The sequence below is a fragment of the Gadus morhua genome, chromosome 5 (genome assembly GCF_902167405.1).
Source record: "Gadus morhua chromosome 5, gadMor3.0, whole genome shotgun sequence".
NCBI classification, from domain to species: domain Eukaryota; kingdom Metazoa; phylum Chordata; class Actinopteri; order Gadiformes; family Gadidae; genus Gadus; species Gadus morhua.
Genome location: NC_044052.1, coordinates 11,266,939 through 11,288,811, shown reverse-complemented (window position 1 = coordinate 11,288,811; position 21,873 = coordinate 11,266,939). Strand labels below are relative to the sequence as shown.

General features: G+C 50.6%; 2 protein-coding genes across 3 annotated transcripts in view; one reads left to right on the top strand and one right to left on the bottom strand.

The window, feature by feature from the left end:
* ttll5 (tubulin tyrosine ligase-like family, member 5) overlaps positions 1-5,606 on the top strand; it is a 51,623-nt gene extending 46,017 nt beyond the window's left edge. For both annotated transcript variants that reach the window (XM_030356291.1, XM_030356289.1), the window contains exons 30-31: positions 1,127-1,200; positions 5,275-5,606. In XM_030356291.1, the coding sequence (XP_030212151.1) occupies positions 1,127-1,200; positions 5,275-5,327 (127 nt within the window). In that variant the 3' untranslated portion in view covers positions 5,328-5,606. The remainder of the gene's footprint in view (positions 1-1,126; positions 1,201-5,274) is intronic.
* A 1,815-nt stretch (positions 5,607-7,421) lies between these two features.
* Positions 7,422-21,560, bottom strand: tgfb3 (transforming growth factor, beta 3). Its single transcript, XM_030356285.1, has 7 exons — positions 20,899-21,560; positions 14,612-14,769; positions 12,383-12,512; positions 12,091-12,198; positions 10,903-11,074; positions 9,344-9,497; positions 7,422-8,779 (listed from the first exon to the last, which is right to left on the bottom strand). The coding sequence occupies exons 1-7, from the start codon at positions 21,242-21,244 to the stop codon at positions 8,621-8,623; spliced, it is 1,227 nt and encodes a 408-aa protein (XP_030212145.1). The 5' UTR covers positions 21,245-21,560; the 3' UTR covers positions 7,422-8,620.
* Positions 21,561-21,873: the final 313 nt, after the last annotated feature.

Below are 21,873 nucleotides of genomic sequence, written 5' to 3'. Positions count from 1 at the left end.
TACTATTTGAATGCATACAATAACACATGAACCTATCTTGTAACCAGCCAAATAAGCGTATTATCTTATTTGGCCGGTTTGTTCAGAGCCCGGGGTAATCGTTGACATTAGGCTAGGTCGAGATGTAAATCAGCCATCATTTTGTCAAACGCCCCCCACTCCCTCCGTAATTGCGCGTTCCGGAAACGGTGCCGTTTGCGAGCCATTGACGTCCATTCCATTCCAAACCAGCGTTCAGCAGCTCCCAGAACGGTTCCTTCATTCTGTCCAACACAAGCTGGTGCACATCAACTACCCTGGCTAGGTCGGGTTCTCCACTTGTGCCCACAAATAACAAATCCACTAGTTTTGATTCTTGAGTTTGCACACCGCTATGCGTGCTCACAGACCTGAGTGCTGATCGGTTAGGATTCCACACTTTTCGATGTCCTTGTTTCATGCTGCGTCCGAGCGGCTTCGGAGGACTGGCCCAGCAGTAGGCCCTCGTACAAGCGGGAACGGAGCCGTTCGTTTTGATTCAGAAAGGAACACTCAGGCTGCCTTCCAACCAACCGGGTGGACCCATCCCGCCGCCCACCTTGTTGAACTTTTTAAAAAATACACAATATACAAATATACAGTTATCACACTGCCTATAACGCAGCCGCTATCTTCGCTCTGAATTGCATAGTGGTGTGTAAGCCCAAAATCATAACTCTACATTTGTTCGTTATTTGGCACTATTGGAGGAAACTACCTCACCAGGGCAGTTTGTAAGCACTTACTTTTGTTGGAGCACTATGGGAGCTGCTTAAAATATACAGATTTCTTTGGGTCACCAACTGCCTTAGTTTGGCCACACATTGACTGCGGGAGGGGTGAGCTGAACAACAATCAGGGCTGATTTACATCTAGACCAAGCGGATGTCAACCTTTAACCTGGGGTCTCAACAAACCCGCCAAATCCTTTAAACAGCGATCACAGAAATCAATCCATTGTGACTCAATGCTTTCCTGGCCGCTCAGATCAGCGCACTGCTCTGGGTGGTCCCTGCATGTCTTCTGAGGGGGCTTATCCCTGTTCTGACTCACTCTGTCATACTTAATCTGCCTCTCTCTCTCTCTTATCTCATGTGCAATCAAACAGGCAGACGCCCCCAAACGCTCCCACCAGCGGAACAGCCGCGTCTAACGGCCAGCGCACGGTCTACAAGAGAACGGGTGGGTCTTTACACACACACACGTGTGCATGCGTGCGCGCGCATGCGTACGCGTGAACACGCGCATGCGTACGCGCACACACACACACACACACACACACACACACACACACACACACACACACACACACACACACACACACACACACACACACACACACACGCACACACACACTGTGGCCTCCAAGCCGGTGTCAGCGATAACAGTCGCACATAGCAACCATTCCTCTATCAAGGACCGGTAAACACTGTTGGGTATTTTTAACCCGGGCCCCCGCGGGCCAGAGCGCACACAGGATGGCTTTAAGTTTAGCATCTCAAGGACCTTGCCGTGAGGGGCACCTTTCCCAGCCCGGTCGGGCCTTAAAAGGTGGCTGCTTCATCACTGCAGCATACACAGAACCACCTATGTGTCGATGCCACGGGACACATCTGAACTGTAGGGCTGACCTAACGCAGGGCAGGTTCTCCTGTACGCCCCGTAGCTCTCTTCCCTGGAGCTGAGGATGTGTGGAGTTGAATAAGCTGTGGAAACGCGGGCATCAACACGTTATACAACCTTCCCAGTGCTTTATAATCTCTAGTGTTTGTTCAGGCCTAGAGGTCATGTGAGAGCGAGGGGATGCGGTGGTATGACTCTGATGCCAGCTATTATTTGATACAGCGAGAGGAATACTATTACTGGTGTTCCCCATCTGTGGACCATCCTCCCCTCAGCAGTAATCGCTGCCCAGCTCCCCAACTGCGCGATCGGCCTTGCACCTGAAATCACACTTGCTGGAAATAGACCATGGCAATGCAGTTTGTGTGTGTGTGTGTGTGTGTGTGTGTGTGTGTGTGTGTGTGTGTGTGTGTGTGTGTGTGTGTGTGTGTGTGTGTGTGTGTGTGTGTGTGTGTGTGTGTGCCGACGCACACAGTTGCGATAATTTAAACGGTAAATCTTTAACGCAAGTGGGTAATGAACAGCCAACATGTAATTCCTTACTTTTAACTGGGATTGTGTTCCTTGCGTTGAGCTAATTACATCTTGTTACCAGGATGTTAAACATGTTATTTAACTCTTTGGCAAGGCTTAGGGGGAACTCCAGGTCTAGATCCTGATATCGTTCCTCCCTCACTAAGCCTGTGAGATTCTTCAGTGGTGCTTTCTGCCGTTTGCACACTTGGCGCTAATTAGCCGATCCAGATGGCGCACCCATGATTCCAGGGACAACCTTTACAACGTGAACATGGATTTTCCATCTCTGTACTTATTACCAACTAATCATCTGCAACAACTGTTGCGATTTTATTGCCCACTTAGTCCTGATCTGAACAGTCAAGGGCTTCTGCACGTCTCTAATGCGGGCTTATTCCATCGTCGCTGCACCGCTCTTTTCCACTCTGGTGCCTCGGTACAACGAAGGGTCGTGTCGGGTGTTGAGTTTATTGCAGTAACAATAATATTATGGTATGTTCCATTTTTTTGGTATAGCGAGTGTAAATCTGTTTTCCCAATTAGGGGGTTCCCCCTTTCCAATCACACTCCTCTTGCGCAGTTCAATGAGCCCATCGCATTGTTGAGCCTGATGCCAGCTTCGTGTGTTGCCGGTCAGAGGTAAGGCACGGTGGGTTTTGTTTATGTGACTGCGCTGCAAGAGCAGAGGCACACAGCAGCCGTCCACAACCTTCCACAACCCTTCCTCGCTTAGTCTTTGGTGGGTTTGGCGCCTTGTTTTCCCCTCAAGGATCAACATTTGTGTGTAGCTGTGAGTGACGGGTGCCAATCAGATCCACCGCTGCTAAGGACGGGCTACGAACGGAGACGGACGTAGAGGGGCGGGGCTCAGCGCTGAGGTAAAGGTCCAGCTTCAGGACTGCTGCCCGAAACGGATCCAGTCACGCAGTCCCAGGGAGCTGTGGTTGGGTCGGGGGCTGGGTTGTTGTTAAAGGGCCGCAGCCTTTGTGGGGCTGGGGAGTGAGTCGCCGGGGAGTGAGTCGACGGGAGTGAGTCAGTGTTTTTCCGCCTGCCCGGTGTGCCTCTGTAGGGAGATGACAGCGTTCCCCTGATCGATTCTGACAGGGAGTTAGAGCCGCTCCTAATGGACGGCATTCTCTATGATCAGCTGTCAACCGGCATTAATTACAGTCTCTCGCTTCTCCCTCCCCCCCTCTCTCCCTCTCGCTGTCCTCCCCCCTTCCTCTGTTCTCATTCTTTTCTTTTTTACCTTGAAGTCTTTCTCTCTCTTTTACGCTTTAATTCCCTCCATTCCAAGGTCTCTTGCTGGCCAGGGAGTATAGTACTCCCTGGCCTTTTCTCTCTCTCTCTCTCTCTCTCTCTCTCTCTCTCTCTCTCTCTCTCTCTCTCTCTCTCTCTCTCTCTCTCTCTCTCTCTCTCTCTCTCTCTCTCTCTCTCTCTCTCTCTCTCTCTCTCTCTCCTCTCTCTCTGTGTGTGTGTATCTCTTTCTCCCACCCCCTGTGTGTATCTCTTTCTCCCACCCCCTCTGTGTGTCCCTCTACCAGTCCGTCTGTCTCTCTCTGTCTCTCTCTCTTCAGCTGTGACCTCTGCATAGCACCAACGTTCATTGGGGATACGGGGCAGGAAGTGGAGTTTGATGAGGAGGAACCGTCGATGCTCATGAAAGCAGATCTTATCCGATGGCCACATTTGTATTTTTAAAAATCCCTTGCTTGAAGTTTGCGAACGCTCTGAGATTTACGGCTCGGTGTTTAAGAGGGAAATGAGCGCGGAGCTCCTGCCAGTTTAACGGGTTCCTGATCATGTCGGGGACTTATGGCTTTAAGCTCTCCTCCGCAAAAGGAGCCGCCGTGCTCTTACAGATGCTTTGCCTCATCAGGAAGGAAGAGAGGAAGATGAAGGTTGCTGGCTGTCAACCCCGTCAGACTACGTTACGTGTCACAGCGTTCAAACCACTTAATAACATAGGGTTCATTTTTGAAGATGTACGAGCAGAAGTACCGACTGAGCATGAGCTCAGTCGGTACCTGTGGCACCAAGAGTCCCAAGGGGGAAGGGACACACCTTGTTGTGCCCCATGCACGTCGTTAACAGTGTTAATCTAACCAGTGGCCACTCAAAACGCTTTGTAATATTGCCTTACATTCACACATTCATGCACACATTCACACACTGACGGCGGAGTCAACCATGCAAGGCGACATCCAGCTCGTCGGGAGCAGTTAGTGTGAGGTGTCTTGCTCAGGGAAACCTCAGCACTCTAGAGGAGCCGGGGATCGAACTAGCAACCTTCTGGCTACCAGGCTACCTGGTAGTCAGAAGGCTACCTCCTGAGTCAGAAGGCGACCCCCTGAGTCACATGACGCCCGGATCAAGTTTGGTCATAACAGAGCGTCACTTTTCTACTGTACGTTCCCACCACTGATTCAGGAGCCTCTTCTTGCCGAGCCACCGTTTCCAGAAGGGGAAGCGATGCGTTCAGAGCAAACCCTCGCCCCCCTCTCCCCTCCCGCTCGCTAACGGGCCTTCTGCTGAGCAGGAAGAGCGTGAGATTGCGCGGCCGTGCGTTGGGGAGGCGTTTTTTCATTTTCCTACTCTGTCAGGCTTCTTCCTCCTCCGCTGCCTCCTCCTCCTCCTCCTCCTCCTCCTCCTCCTCACAGCGTAGAGCAGCACCAAAATAAACACCGTCTGCCGAGCTGGGAATGAAAGGAAATACTGTTTGGGAGCGCAAACAGGGCCGCTGCTGCTGCTGCCCCGACCGGACTCGGAATTCCTCTCCTACTGGATGCTTGGCGCGGGGCCAGAGATTTAGCCAGTGGGTGGGGGGGATGTCCATACTAGGGCTGACCGTGGGCAGACTGAGCCGATACCATTCTCACCTTGACCCTCGTGGAGTGGGGGGGGGGGGGTGGTAAATATGTAAAAAAATTATTTATAAAACAATGGTCTTCCTAATCATAATGTTCTTTTTCTCTCATGGATTCTCGTAATCTTCACCCTCGTGTCTGGCTGCATTCCAAACCGTAGTATGAGTTCAGCCCTCCCCGCCCCGTATGTGGAGCAACACCCCTCTCCCTGGGACGTCCCGGCTAACCCCCTGTGTGTTGCTCCCTCCAGGTCCGTCTGCGTACAGCAGGCTGTTCCAGGCCCACGAGCCCGAGCACAGATGACATCCAGAGGAGGAGCCCGTGGCCCGGGCCCCGACGGCATGCTGGCCCGACCGCTGTCTGTGCATGTAACCCCCCCCTGGAAATGTAATGCACAAACAATCTGTTAAGAGTCCCAAACGCCATCCATTCAGGCATTAGGGCTATGGCACAAACTGTTATACAAATTGCAACAGCATAACTCCATCTGATGGCAATAGAGCGATTGTCTAAACACACACACACACACACACTCGCACACTCGCACACTCGCACACACACATTCGCACACACACATTCGCACACACACATTCACACACACACATTCACACACACACTCACACACATTCGCACACACATTCACAGACACATTCACACACACACACACACACACATTCGCACACACATTCACACACACACTCACACACACACACACACACACACACACACACACACACACACACACACACACACGCAGGTGGCTTCTGCCAAACAGAAACACACCCACAGCAGTGCAGTGTGTGAGTGCCGTCTGACGCGGAGCCCTGTTATCCTCTCGGTGACACCGCCGCAGGCGTGTAAGACGATCGGCCCCAGCCCAGGAATGCCCTGCGGCGCGCAGGTCGGGGATCCTGTTGCTCAGCCCAAGGTCGGGGAAAGGCTCCCCCCTCCTGTCAGACACACACCCAGCACCCCCCTCTTCCCCGCAGACACACACCCAACCCCTCCGTCGCATCATCTCCCCAGGCCCGTCTTAAAACAGTTGTCCCCTTCTTCATCCCCCCCCCCCCCCCTTGATGCTGGTGCCACGCCACGGAGAGCTCTAACTGACGGACGGCCCGCAGCAGATGGCCCGTGGGCACTAGGGCAGGAGGACAGTAAGGCAATAAGGGTGCTTCCTCTGAGACACTTTACCCCCCCCCACCACAGCCCTACCACAGTAGCTTCACCAAGAGTAGCTTGTTTACCGTCGGAGCCTGGAGAGGCGTACACCACTGTATGAGTCGAGTCCACTTCTAGGTGTCTAGATCTCGCCTCAGAAACCTGCTGTGGGGCTGCCAAGGGCAGACAGTGTTTGCTGGTTCTGTTGTAGTGCCCGGTCCTTTTGTAACCGAGAGGCCAACCGGTCCCAAGTCCAGAGCTTTGGGCCTGAACTCCAACGGCTGGGCTGAGGGGCTGGAGGCCTTCTGTGTGTTGAGGATTAATGTTTGGATGAGGTTGCCTGAGGCCATTGCAAATGAAATGCTTTGCCATCGTCACTGTAAAAAAAAAATATATATATATATTGTTTTTACAGTTTTTTGAATATCCCTGTAGAACGTACCATTGTTGTGGGTCTTTATATCCGGATGGACCATGGACCAAGGTTTTTTGATTTAGATCAAAAAAGAAGGACTTGTGTCTACAGGACTCCCTGTAGCTCCTAGCATGACGTCATTAGATGCCTGTGTTCACCTGGGGGCCAACAAGAGGGTTTACTTGAAGACCGCCTGGCCTACAATGTCGTGAACATCTGTTCAGTTATCACTGTATAGCGAAAAATACTCAGGGTTTGTTATTTAGAAAGTGTTGTGTTTACTTTAATAATACTTGAATATACTTTTTTTCCAGACTTGGAATGCAGTAAAAGGGTTTATTTGTACTTAGTAGTTGTAATTTTGCAGAATTGGTATACTATTGTATTTGGATGCCTTTTGACATTTTATATTGTTAAGTTATGAAGTATTGAAATGTCAATGTTTATATTGTGTGTGCATGCCTTGTTACAGCATTCCTAGAATCCAAACGTGTCGTGTTTATGAGGACGGTTAAATCTTTGTGAAACCCAGTTGTTTTTATGGCCGTGTTTTCAGCTCTCCGCCGGTGGTTCGTTTGAAGTGTCTGGAAAAACCCAACGCCAAACTGGGGGTGGGAGGATATTTGAACAATACTTGTAAGAAGCAATACCGGCGTAATTGTTTAGGAAACAATAAAGTGTGTCGCGCTACTTTGGGCGAGCAACACCGAGAGACTCCGCTGTTTCCTGTCTGAATGCACGGCCTAACCACGCCCACTTTACTGTCTTTGGTTTTTTCAATTAATGCACTCCAACACTTCGACTCAAGCACAACAAAAGTCTTCTTAACACTGTCCATATTTTAATAAAAAAAAAGTATTTCCAAGAGTAACAAGAAAAACATTTAGTGACCTCATGAAGATCCCAACTACATGATGTCATTGTCATCGGAAACGCCAACACTTTGCATGACGGACGTAAACAAAATCACGACAACACTATTTTGAACCAAACACATTTTCCAGCATCTTGTCTTTTTTCCCTAAGATAATTAGTTAACGATTTATTTTTTCAACAGCAATGAATCCTATGTTAACAGTGTAGGGATGATGTAGCGCACTCAACGCCATGGTAACGACGCCATGGTAACGATGCCACGGTAACGTGTACAGGGTGTATGTCCTCCGTGTCCGGGTCATGCATCGTAGATTGAGGGATGTGTTTCACTCTGAGCACACACTAGTGTTTGATTTACCCCTTTTTGCTTCTTTTTTCTTGTAAATATTTAATACACCATACAGAGTTTGCTGTCCACATTGAGTGTCAGTTTGGCGTTTACAACTGCAACTGCCTCAGTCCTTGAGTTTGCAGTGGTCATGGAAGAGGACAATGTTCAGGTCCTCTTGTCATTACGTCTGTGGCGTGGAATGCCCGTTTCTGTTGCGACGACACAAAGGTACAAGCGGTTTGGAGATGCGAGACGAGCAGGGAAGACAAACTCGACCGGACGTCCTCTCTAGGATTTCCGAGAGCGTCATTGGGAGGTGATTGCGTTCATGCTCATGCCATCAGACCTCAGTCGAGCTGCAGGCCTCTTCTCATTATCTAACGGGTTTCCATGTCAGGGAGAGGGGTGGAGGGAGAGGGAGAGGCAACATGAGGTGACGGTGGGGCGATCGGCTGGGTGGAGGTGGACAGAGGTACTCGTGAAGGGGGCAGCATACCCCCCTCACCCCATCCCGTCCCCCTCCTGCCATCCCTCCTGAGTGGTGCTTCCCCCCACCCCCCACCCGGGAGATCAGCTGGGGGGGGGGGGGGTCACTCTTGATTGGGGGAGGAGAAGGGAGGGGTCGGTCTGAGGTTCTGGATTCCTCCTGTCTAACTGCACTTGGGTGGGGTTGGTGGGGGGGGGGTCTCTCTTGGTCGAGGTCGGTCAGAGGTCCAGGGTCCTCCCGTCTAACTGCACTTGGGTGGGGCTGGGGGGTCGGGGGCGGGGGGGCTCTCTTGGTCAGGGTCGGTCGGCGGTCTGGGGTCCTCCCGTCTAACTGCACTTGCAGGACTTGACGATCATGTTGGAGAGCTGCTCCACCTTGGGCGTGCGGCCCACGTAGTACAGGATGGTGAGGGGCTCCAGGTCCTGGGGCACGCAGCAGGGCGAGGCGGACGCCTCGGGGTTCAGGGTGTTGTAGAGGCTGAGGAGCTGCGGAGACGCAAGGCAAACACTTCACATTTAGCTGACAGTTTTCCGTTTACGATTTTTTTGCAGGCTTTTACTGTAGAGTTCGACAGGAAGGTATGGGAGAGAGAGGGGAAGACATGCAGCAAAGAACCTTCAAACCCAGGGGGCTGCGATCACAACTGAGCCTTAATGGTACGCCCTCTTCCCAAAGAGCAACCGGGGCACCCCAAGCAGAAGCTGTTATCCAAATTGACTTACGGTACATGCACACATTCACCCACCGACGGCAGAGTCAATCATGCATGGCGACAGCCAGCTTGTCAGGAGCAGTTGGGGTGGGGGGACACCTCGAACCCTCAGCTAGGGTCCCCTCGTACTAGCAACCTCCGGTTACAAGGCAACCCGCCGTACCTCCTAAGCTATGCCGACCCCAACACGGCCAAAGACGTCGGTGAGCAACGCAATGTGGTTTCATCCCGATACAGTGGAGCGGTTAAACGGTGACGAGGTTAGACTGTGGGGCGGTTAAACAGTGGCATGGTTTAACAGTGGATTGGCGGCTGTTTCTTTTTTAGAGGTCCTCACCGAGCTATGGGTGGTGTCTGCGCTGCGGAGGTAAGGGCAGGGGCCGGAGCAGAAGTTGGCGTAGTAGCCTTTGGGCTCGTGGATCCACTTCCAGCCCAGGTGCTGGCGGAAGTCGATGTAGAGCGGTCTCACGCAGCAGTTCTCCTCGTAGTTGCTGCAGGAGAGCAAGAGGAGAAGCATGTGGAAAAAGAAGAGAAGATCACTTCAGAGTTTCAGGAAAAAACTATTACTATTACGAACTGTGTACATTTCACTGCCAATGGCATCACAGAAACTGTCAAGGGCGGGGGGGGAGAGAGAAAGAGAGACGGGGCTGGAAAGCAACAACAACAAAAAAAAAAGAATTCCACTTGAAGGTGCGCCCTTATTTTCCCTCTTGGAGGCGGGCCAGATGCCTTGCTGCTGCCTTCCAGCCCCTGGTTGGGAATTCAGAGGTGAGGCCGCTGCGCGTACGATGGGAGCCCTCCTTACCAGCGAGCCTTTGAACGGATCCTGACTTGTACTCTGCGGTGGCTGACGCCTCTGCCACGCTCGGCTAGCTGATCAACCAGCCCTGCGTATGCCCACCGCGCGTCTCCTTCCCCTCCATCGGAGTGGGAAACGGCGGCTCGTATTACCGGCTCCAAGGTCACCGGGGCCATATTTGAATGCTTGACAATACAGAGAAAGGCCCCTGAAAAGACCAGTGGCAGACTCCACAGTTTTTCCTCCACCGGTGTAATGTACACTGAGGAGAAGCAGCCTGAGGAATGCAGGAGCTTTCGTGAGCCAAATCAAACCTAGGATCTCGCATTCGTATAGCAGGCATCTTAAGGGTGTAGGAAGGTTTCTATCTCCTCATCTGTGGTTCCAAGAGTGCATTCCAAGCCGCCATCTCTGTACTCTTTGGCCAATAATTCTTGTTATTATTCTAGAATTTGGAGGCAGCCAATAGGAGGGTTTCAATCACAGGGTTCTGAAGTTTGATCGAATGAGTTCAAGCCTGTTCAGGACCATCTTGGTACTTGTCCAACATTCTAGAATGTGAAACCGTCCTCCTTGTTAATATTCTAGAATCCTGGTTACTATAAGTTGAAAAAGCAGCACTAAGATTATGGCTTGGAATGTGTGTGTCATCATGTGAAGCCCTGCTGTACTTTATAAGGCCCATAAATACAGAAGGGTTAGGTTTTAAAATGGAGACCGCTTAAACTTCAACCTGCTGCCCCACCTCGTTGCGTATGAAGTAGCCTGCATTGTGTTTAGTGTTGGACTGACCAGCGCTGCTTTATGGACTGTTAATAAAACAATGTTGTTACCCACACTGGGTAAGGAATATGATGGAATAACTGTACAAGTATATTTACACACACATTGTGTCAAAAACTGTATTTCTCAAAATAACCCATAACACCGCCATCCCATCTCATTCCAAAGCGATCCAACCGTTGCGCTGCCGTAACGTCCACCAGCTTCCAGCACAGCTGCTGTTGCTATGAAAAAGCGCTAAATTTAGAAAGGGCGGGAAAAACACGCGTTAATGTATTACGTTTCCCCAGAGTTTGGAAAAGTTTTCTTACGAGAAGCAGTAATTGGTGTCGAGTGCCCGCTTGCGCCGGCGGGAAGAGGACTGGGCGTCCAGCCGGTGAGGGGGCAGCATCATGAGGATCAGGTGGGGGTACACCTCCTTCTGCTGCTTCTTCAGACGGCTCATGTCCAGGCGGACCTGCTCCTCGTACTCCGGCTCCATAGCTGCAAGGGGTCCCGGTTCAATTAGTTCGTCATTATGGGATTGCAGTGCTTTAACCCCAACAAACTGAGGGGGGATTCAGGAGCATGTCGTTACGGAGTAGGTAGGGGTTAGATACTCTAGGGGGTCAGGTCAGGCCATGAGGGCTTGGGGTCGACACCACTCCCCCGTCCTCTGTTAAGGTAACTAAAACAGGACTCCAACAGTAGCAGCAACAAAGGTCAGGGACGGAAGTCGCACTGAATGATGACCCTGTCCACAGAAGGAATTAAAGAGGAAAGACACGCGAGACTCTGGAGTTGAGGAGATCCTCACTAAGGGGGCTAACCCTGGTCTCACGCTTCCTCCTAGTCCTCATTCTTCTCTAGACCCCAGAGCGGGGACCTCGGCTCCTCCTTCCCAGACATCTCCCCCCTCGGCTTGTGTGTCTGCTCATCCACTCTGGCCCTGATAGCTAAAGCAGCGAGGATCTCAGGAGAGACGCACGCCGCCTGTGGACGCCTCTCCTTCACGCACGCAGCCAAGCGTCTGAGCACCGTGGCAGCACATTCCTCCTGGCCCCGCCAGGCAGGGGAGGGTTCCCAAGACCCGGACCCGGGGCCCCAACGCTAAGTGAGATACCAGACCGATTGTATTCTCATGCTCTTTGTCTCTCCTCTCTCTCTACCGCTCGCTCCCTCTCTCTACCTCTTTCTCTACCCTCTCACTCTCGCTCTTTCACCCATCCTCTCACCCTCCCTCCCTCAACCTCTCTCTTTCTTTCAATCTCTTTTTTTCTCTCTCTCTATCTCTCTCTCTCTACCTCTCTCTACCTCTCTCTACCTCCATCTCTCACTACCAGACCTTCCTTTGGGCTTGAGGTTGATCCAGGATCAGAGGGATAGCAGGTCAGCCAATAAACAGCTGTGGCCAAATCGACCCGTCCTAGCCTCTGTCACTGATCTACGAGGGAACACAGACCGGTGTGACGTCAGCCTCCGCTGCCTCCATCCAGCCAGAGCATCTGAGGGAGCCTCACCTTTGAACTTGACCTCCAGCAGCTCATGGACTTTCTCGTCTATGTCCCCATTGGGGCTGAAGGTGTGGCAGGGGCAGTGCACGCTGATCTCCAGGCCCAGATTGGTCTCTGGGTAGAATACATACCGAAGGAATATGAGTTAGAGGTACTTCCTCCCCCCCCCAAACCCCACAGGCACTTGCTCTTTATATAGTCGAGCTATTAATGGCAGCCATTGGCACCGGCGACGTTGATATGTGCCACAATAAAAAGCTGTTGTCGAGGAAAGGTTCCGGAAGGCGTTCCAACTCACGGCGGTACATCAGCCACTCCCGGACCGTTTCGGTGACGTCGAAGGAGATCCACTCGGGTGTGCCCTTGGTCAGCACGTTCTTGCCCCCGATGTAGCGCTGCTTGGCGATGTGGTCGTCCTTCTGCAGGATCTGCAGGAGGGTGAGGGAGACTCGCAGTGTGAGGCCGTCTGCCAATGGGTTCGCTTAGTACTTGCGTTGTTATGCATGGACATGCAGAGTGTGGTGCATGCGGTGGCTGTGCATGCATGCAGACACACGCGTGGCAGCATGCATGCACATTGTCAGTGTGAAGGCTCTCTCTCCTCTTCTCCTTTTACTTTGTCTCTCTCCCGCACACACAAACAGACACACATGCACACACAGACACACACATTTACACGCGTACACATGCACACACACACATGCACAGACATACACACGCACGCATGCACACATGGACACACACACATTCAGACACACACACACACACACATAGACACACACACACACATAGACACACACGCACACATGTACATGCATAGACACGCATGCTCAGACACACACACACACAACCAGACGACAATGCAGCCAGAGCTGTCTGCGCTAGACTCTCCAGGACGCCCTGGGCCAAATGTCTTCACTTCATGGAAAAAGTGAGTCCTTGTGTTGTTATCCCCATTTTGCAAGTTAATGCCTGTGTGTTACCCTGCTGCCAATGGGACCCTGTCTGTCCCTCCCATCGCTAGTTCATACTTCAGACTACAGCTGGGATTCCATCGTTTTCGGTCTGTCCATACAGTACCAGGCTAGTCAGGGCCATACAGTACCAGGTTAGTCAGGGCCATACAGTACCAGGCTATTCAGGGCCATACAGTACCAGGTTAGTCAGGGCCACACAGCACCAGGTTAGTCAGGGCCATACAGCACCAGGCTAGTCAGGGCCATACAGTACCAGGTTAGTCGGGGCCATACAGCACCAGTCTAGTCAGGGCCATACAGAACCAGGTTAGTCAGGGCCATACAGCACCAGTCTAGTCAGGGCCATACAGCACCAGGTTAGTCAGGGCCATACAGCACCAGTCTAGTCAGGGCCATACAGTACCAGTCTAGTCAGGGCCATACAGCACCAGGCTAGTCAGGGCCATACAGCACCAGGCTAGCAGCGGTGCAGTGATCCATCAACACGTTGAGCCATCAATAACGGCTGTGAATTTTCATGACGGTTTGAACCGGGCTTTCAGAGCGCTTAATCACAGCGGCGGCGTTCGCAGAATCACAACCTCCGACCGGAACCAACGGCGCACTCGCTGTGCAGAAAGAGGCTTATCTCACAGAGAGTTAAGTGTTTGGCCGTGTAGCCGTGGCGCTTAGCCTCACGGCCCAGGCGGGGATAACCAGGTTCCTGAACAATGTCCGCATCTAATCTGGCTTCCGCTGGGAGCAGGGGGCCTGCGGGCTGCCAACGCTGCCCTTGCCAATCATCTCGCGAGCTAAAGTGTGGGGGCGAGCGTCTCTGCGTACCTCCCCCGGGGCCCGACCCTGCCTCTATCTCCTCCTCGGGGCCCCTGGAAACAATCTGGGGGCCTGACAGGCTGCGCTAGGCCCTGGCCAGAGCCCGCCTCTGAGGCGGTATATGCAGTCCGGAGACGCTTGTCTCCCTGGCAGGAAATTTTGGAACCCGATCATCGCTCCCGGTCTCTCATGGGGGATTAATGAGGAAACCGAGGCAAGTATCCATCCTTCTGGCCGCTGCATGCAGACGTCCACCAGACAGACACCGCTAGGAGCACACGACCGTCGGAAAAAGAGCATCACGCATGACACACAGAAAGCGCAGGTGCAGCGGTGTACGTCTCTCATCGGACGTGCAACGGTGTGACGCGACGAGGACAGGGAAACTGACGGAGAGCGACGGTCCAGGAAGAAGAAAGTGTAAAATGGCGATTCTAGAGTAAATCCACATCGGCTGGAGCAAGTTCATAAATTCATCGTTATGTAAAAGCCATTCGAGGGAAAAGAAACACATGGAATAAGGATCAGCTTGCCAGCAGTCGTAACGAGCCCTGATAGAAACGGGATCATCTTTTAGGTGACGACGCAGAGAGCTCTTCAGTGGACGCTCCCAGACCGTGGGACTGGACTGGTGGTAACAGACTGTTCGAACGGACTGGGGGGAACAGACTGGTAAACTGGTGGACCGGACTAGTGGACCAGACTCGGGGGACTGGACTGGGGGGCCGGACTCGTACCTGGTAGAGCTCGATCCTCTGCTCGTTCCTCCTGGAGCTGGAGTTGGGGATCCTCAGGGCGCGGAACTCGGCCCGGAACAGGTTGGTGGAGTTCTTCTCCATTTCGGACACATTGAAGCGGAACAGCTTGGAGGTGATGCTCTTGGGGCACAGGTCGTCTATGGCAAAACACACAAAATGACACCTGGGTTGTTAGAAAATGCGTTGAATGAAAGGGTTGTTTGCTTTTGCATTTATATTTACATTTAAGGCACTGAGCAGACACTGTCATCCAAAGATGTCAGAAGAAGAAAGAGAAACAATATATCCAGTACAGTAAGGAGGTTCCAATTGTCAGTGCCAAGCACTAACAGTTGTTAGGTTAACCCATACCCTGTATACAACACACATTAAGTGCCATGACGTACAACATACAATAAAGTTGTTAAATATGAGTTCAATAAAAGGGTTGTTTTCCTTTGGATAAATGAAATGATCTGCTTTCTGACCAGAGGGGAACCTTTTTCTTTCATTTTGAACACGTCCCCCTGAGCAGTGACCTCATTGTGTTTGTTATCACGGCCCGTTTTTCCATTTATCCTGCCTGCACACAGTTGGATGTGTTTACAGTGAATATTAATGTGCTGATTTTGATCACTGTCATGGATCTGACACTAGCGATCCGGATGTTTCACAGAAAGTGGTTCTAGGTATTCTCCTAAGCCCTCCCCAGGGTAGAGAACCACAGCCTCACTTCCATCTGCTCATGCTTTGTGTGCAGTCTGATCACGAATCATGAAATCAAAACCAAATGTCCCATGCGCTGATAAAGCAAAAGGCATGAGGAGGGAGATGGCCTGCGTACCCCTCCTCCCCCTCCCCCTCCTCCTCCTCCTCCTCCTCCTCCTTCACCCGTGCTGGAGAACCAACAGGTGCTCCTGGGTGTTAGGAGCCAGGCCAAGGGCATCTGGGCTAGGAACATGTTGGAGCACATGGTGGAACAGTCTACCAGTAACACCTGGACCAATAGGCTTCTGCCTCGGTGTGTCTGAGAGGGCAGAGGGAGAGTGTCTCCCTGGTGACAAGGGATCTGCCCATCAGATGCCAGTCAGCACCCACTAGGAATGAAGTGTGAGGTTCTGTGGTGAGTGAGTGAGAGAGAGAGAGAGAGAGAGAGAGAGAGAGAGAGAGAGAGAGAGAGAGAGAGAGAGAGAGAGAGAGAGAGAGAGAGAGAGAGAGAGAGAGAGAGAGAGAGAGAGAGAGAGAGAGAGAGAGAGAGAGTATTGGAACCAGCAGACCAGCAATAGCAGTGGTATGAGTTCTCTCTAAATGACTTCCTGTTGGTCAGCACTCTTGAAAAACGTTAGAGTTTTTTTTAATACTGTAATACCACAAAATGGTTATTATTCTAACAGACTGAGCACAGGCCCTGTTGAGTGAAATAAGCACACGGCAGGCTTGTAATGAGTCCAGAGGAAAGAGACGTTTACAGCCAAGCCAGACATTGCTAATGTATTGGTTTTAACTTTAGCATTATTACCCCGTTTAATAGCTAGTATTTATTAGCTGTCAGCTACCTGTCTAATCACGAGCTGTTTTAAAGGTTTGTTTTAACAGAACTTCCACCAAAGGGAGGTTGAAAGTGTCATGAGGTGGCCCATCTCCCGGTATCTGTAATCCATTTGACTCTTGATTTTTATTTCACTGAGTTCTCTCAGAGATTATCTGATATTTCCATGTTGCTTTTTCCCTTTTTTTGGGGGGGGAGGGGGTTCAGTTCCAGCCACTTTCCCTATTTATAGAAGGCGATCTTGGTGTGCAATGAGTGCATCCCGTCGAGATATCTGTCCAGTTTTTCCATCACACAATCTGGAAGGAAACTCGCCAGCTTTTACTTCCCTTCAGTCTTCCCCCTCAAAGTTCCTATCTCACCCCTTCCAACTCACCCCCTGCCTGTCTCAAAGAAAAACGTGGAAACTTCTCCCCAATTTGAGATTTCTATTTCTAATCAAGCACTTGGTTTCCTTTTGGATTACCTAATTTCCTCTCCCCCTCAATTGGATGGTTTTAGCAGGGATTTCGCGTTGGGGATACAAAGGTTATTTTTTCTGTGTTGCAGAGTCATTGGGGATTGCTTTTTGTTATAAGGAACGAATAAACATTGCAATAATCAAATCTGTTCAGAAGAGCTTTTCTTGGACCTTAATAGTCTGAATAATGACGATGATGTTTAATACTCATTATGTTATACACAGTCATCCTCATGAACCTTCTACCACTGATTGAACTACGGTTGGCAGGTGGTTGAGGAATGGCTCCCGGAAAAGATGCTTCACTTTCCCCTATTTACTGGCCCATGGATGGACTTCAGGAATCCAACGCTAACACTGGCCTGGAAGTCTGACCGCGGCTCTAAAAGCTCCTCGTGAAAACACTGTCTGACCCTGACACCTCTCCCTGCCACCCCCACCCGCCCCCACCCGCCCCCACCCCCTCTGGCACCACCCACTCACACCCCTGCCCCCGGCCCCTTATCTCCTCTCATGTCTGGGCTGGCTGCCCAATGTCGTCTGGAGCAGGCCGGCCTCACCGGTTACGTCACACAGAAGACCCCCTGCTGGACGCCCGAGTGCCCCTCCCCTCGTGTGGTTTCCACAGTGGCCCGCGGGGCAGCCGCTCTGTCGCTCCGTCCAGAGCCTTGTGGAGGGTAAGCACCAGGCAGTAGGAAGCAGGACGGGGGCAGGTGCTGGCCAGCTGTGGAGGCTGGTGCTCAGTGGGCCTCCTCTGCCAGCCCAGCGCTGAGACTACAGAATTCAAGGACTCATATAACTTAGGAGAGTCAAAGCTTTCTTGGAAGGAAGACTGTATTTTCTGCACATCGTTGTGACTGATTTCAAACAATGGTTCATGTTTGATTGGATTAGTCGTCAAGTACGCCAGCTATGATAAGATTACAGTTTTTCGCAGGCCAATGTGTTCTGTAACTAGTCTACTGGGATCTTTCTGAATAACAACATAAAAACACTGTCATAAGCAAACGGCCTACACACACACACACACACACACACACACACACACACACACACACACACACACACACACACACACACACACACACACACACAGTGTAAAATGTTAGGGGAGTGGAGGCGGGGTCTTGCTGTGCTGCGTGTGTAACTTGGGCTCCACGTGTAGGTAGTGGGCAGGGCCAGTAAGTGGGAGGGGCTTCAGCAACATGATGGAGCTCTCCCCTTAAGGAAGACTCACAGTGGAGCTCTCCCCTTAAGGAAGACTCACAGTGGAGCTCTCCCCTTAAGGAAGACTCACAGTGGAGCTCTCCCCTTAAGGAAGACTCACAGTGGAGCTCTCCCCTTAAGGAAGACTCCTGATGGAGCTCTCCCCTTAAGGAAGACTCCTGATGGAGCTCTCCCCTTAAGGAAGACTCACAGTGGAGCTCTCCCCTTAAGGAGGACTCCTGATGGAGCTCTCCCCTTAAGGAGGACTCCTGATGGAGCTCTCCCCTTAAGGAAGACTCCTGATGGAGCTCTCCCCTTAAGGAAGACTCACAGTGGAGCTCTCCCCTTAAGGAGGACTCCTGATGGAGCTCTCCCCTTAAGGAAGACTCCTGATGGAGCTCTCCCCTTAAGGAAGACTCACAGTGGAGCTCTCCCCTTAAGGAAGACTCACAGTGGAGCTCTCCCCTTAAGGAAGACTCACAGTGGAGCTCTCCCCTTAAGGAAGACTCCTGATGGAGCTCTCCTCTTAAGGAAGACTCCTGATGGAGCTCTCCCCTTAAGGAGGACTCCTGATGGAGCTCTCCCCTTAAGGAAGACTCACAGTGGAGCTCTCCCCTTAAGGAAGACTCCATATGGAGCTCTCCTCTTAAGGAAGACTCCTGATGGAGCTCTCCCCTTAAGGAAGACTCCTGATGGAGCTCTCCCCTTAAGGAAGACTCACAGTGGAGCTCTCCCCTTAAGGAAGACTCACAGTGGAGCTCTCCCCTTAAGGAAGACTCACAGTGGAGCTCTCCCCTTAAGGAAGACTCCTGATGGAGCTCTCCTCTTAAGGAAGACTCCTGATGGAGCTCTCCCCTTAAGGAGGACTCCTGATGGAGCTCTCCCCTTAAGGAAGACTCACAGTGGAGCTCTCCCCTTAAGGAAGACTCCATATGGAGCTCTCCCCTTAAGGAGGACTCATGCTTTTTCCACACAATCAAAGAGAAAGAGGAAAGAACGGCAGCGGCCAGAAATATCTCTCTCTCTCCCTCTCTTTCTCTATCTCTCTCTCTCTTCCTGGGATGAGATCATCGTTCTACTAGTCTGTGTATCAGCAACACTGCCGTGTCCTCACTTTCTTTTGGCCTAGGTCTCCTTTATCCTTACACCGCCTATGAATAATGACCTTATCGCCCAAATATTACAATCTTTTTCTTTGCCTGGCACCAGCTGTCAGGCACCACGTGGTTGTGTCCAGTGGGTGCAGAGGGTTTACACAGGGAGAACACAAGGGAATTATGACAATTATAAGAGTGTTAGACCAATGTTATTCACTGACTATACAAACATAACATTCAAAAGAGGGGATAGACCGTGCTCTCCCTCATCTTCAGGAGTCTGTTCTTTTAAGTCCTTAGCAGGCACAGACAATTTGAGCAAATGGGCAATATGTGTTGTACTTTACCACCCATCATGTCTCTAGGTTAGAAAGTGTTGGAAAATGTAGTCAAAAGTTGGCCCATGATTGACAAGTCACTTTGTGATGCAAAACATTGAGATTACTCTCATTCTGTCAGCCTTTTTCTTCAATCTCCAATCATCCAAAATATATGGTTTTACTCATAGTTATAGAATAAGATAAGTGTTCTGTTTTTACCAAGCCGCCTAACTCGGTTACAAAAGTAAAAGCTGGACTTTCCTATCCCAAAAACAGTGGATGTAAAAGCCATTAGATTAAATAGAAAATGGCCTCTACAGTATTACTGCGGTGACAGACATTACGCTCCCAGATACTAAAACAGTCCTTGCTTTCTTAGGAAATTGCATAATGGAAAATGAAATAGAATACCCCATTATTTTTTTAATCCATTTTGGCAATCCACGTTATTGGGACACACACACACACACACACACACACACACACACACACACACACACACACACACACACACACACACACACACACACACACACACACACACACACACACACACACACACACACACACTCTCTTCAGGTAACCTGCTCAGGGACAACAGACCGCCACAGGGGCCACTGTGTGACAGACAGGGTAATGTATACGTCCTCCTGGGCAGCGGGCCATTTGCTGATGCTATTCCTGAGAGCTCAGTGTGTGTTGGGAGGTCGGGGCTACCTCTGACCCGTGCGTGAACACCGTTTTAGAGCTGTGTGTTTTGAGCGTCAGGGGCACTTCGCAGAACCCATAAAAACGTGTTTGAATCCGGTGGGAGACTTCTGCAGGAGCCAAGGGAGTCTCTGTAGGGTAGAGTCCAAACAGCTGCCGAGCAGCACCTGATTACACCACACAGATCCACTTCTAACCAGTGAGATCTAACCCGTGCACACGTTTTGGCTTGGCTGCTGCTTTGTTTTCATGCGATTAAACCTGGAATTAAGGGAACAATCATTTCATTTGAGTTTATATGGAAAATCCAAATATTCACGAGCAAGGTCTTTTAACCATTGCGCCCAAACCAATAAACGCCCAATCCAGTAAAGACTGGGGATGGTAACGGTGGGCAAATGTAGTTAAATTCAGGGCCATAAAGTTGGGTATGAATTATTGAAGTTGGCAGAGTTAGACTTAACTGCCTGAGAATTTTTCCCTATTCGGAATCTGTCAGACTATCGTGCGTGGAGTTCCCATGGCTTTGGTGTGAGGTATGCAGGAGGAATGGTGCTCTTTCCAATTAGACTGTTTACCTTGCACACTATCGCGCGCACAATTGCGCACGCACAGGAGCGGCCGCGCGTAAAGGCTGCGCAGAACTGAGTTATGATTCATCTCACGGGTATAGCGTTGATTTATAATACAAAAAAGTAGCCTCGAACCGTATTTTGTTTTGCTTGGACGTTTACTTACAGGTTACTAAATAACCACGTTGAATGTCACGTATTTCAATTCATTTATCTGTTTATTTCATCTGAAGTTTATTGGGCACACTTTTAGGTAATTGATTTCGCAGGCTCACACATGGTATAGTTCACACACAGGCTAGCGTGCCAATAACGCAACCATCCTCTGGGTTTAATTCTGTCTGCGTATGACTAAGGACGGAGGGGACCACTCACTGTTTTCCGGCGGGCCGTTGATCATGTTGAATTTGTAAATTTCTTTGGCATAGTACTCGGTCTCCGTGTTATCCTGACCGCAGCTCTGCTGGCGGTCCCTGCCCAGCTCCTCGATCAGTTCCTTGGTGCTGTTGTACAGCGCTAGCACCTGGAGAGGCACCTGGTTGGTTCCAATGGTCTGAGGGGGGCTGGTGAGACGGAGCTTACTGAGGATCTGACCCCGGATCGCCTCCACTCGCTTCTTCTTGATGTGGTCGATGTCCACCGTGGTGCAGGTGGACAGCGACAGAGTCATTGTAACGCAGTTTGAGATCAGGAACAACAGGAGCGCCTTACACAAATCCATACTCCTGCTTAAATAGATGCTCACAACTAAGGTGTTTTCAAGTTAAGAAGAAAATAACTTAATTCCGATTTGAAAAGTGTTCCCTATCTGTTAGTCATTCTTTTTTTCCGAGGAATCCCATTGTGTTAAGTGTCATCTGTGCAAAATGGCATAAATAATCCATGATATTTTCTTTAGGAAACCAGACTGACTCTTCATCTCAGCATGTCTTCATTCCCTTTGGCCGAACGCACGCATGTGTTTTCATCTTCAATCCCAAGATATCAGTCCCGACATCATCACACTTCACACCGCCCGTCCGTCCACTCTAAACACTCAACAGATGGGAGCTATCCTCCCCTGCGCTTCTCTTTATAGTCACAGCGACCGGTGACGTGTTTGGGGGCGGGTGCGCAACAGAAAGCCTAATGTCATGGCAATAGGACCTTTGCTCTTATTGTAATAAAATTATTTCCTTCAAATTGTAATTACATTTTTTAGAGAAGTTGATATTTCACGTAATAAAAACAAAATGTGTTTAGAATGAATACTCAACGAATGAGGCATTTAATCCGAATACACATGTCAGAAATAAAATTGCATCATCGTGGTATTGTCAGAACATAGAATGAAATGACAGGACTACGCTG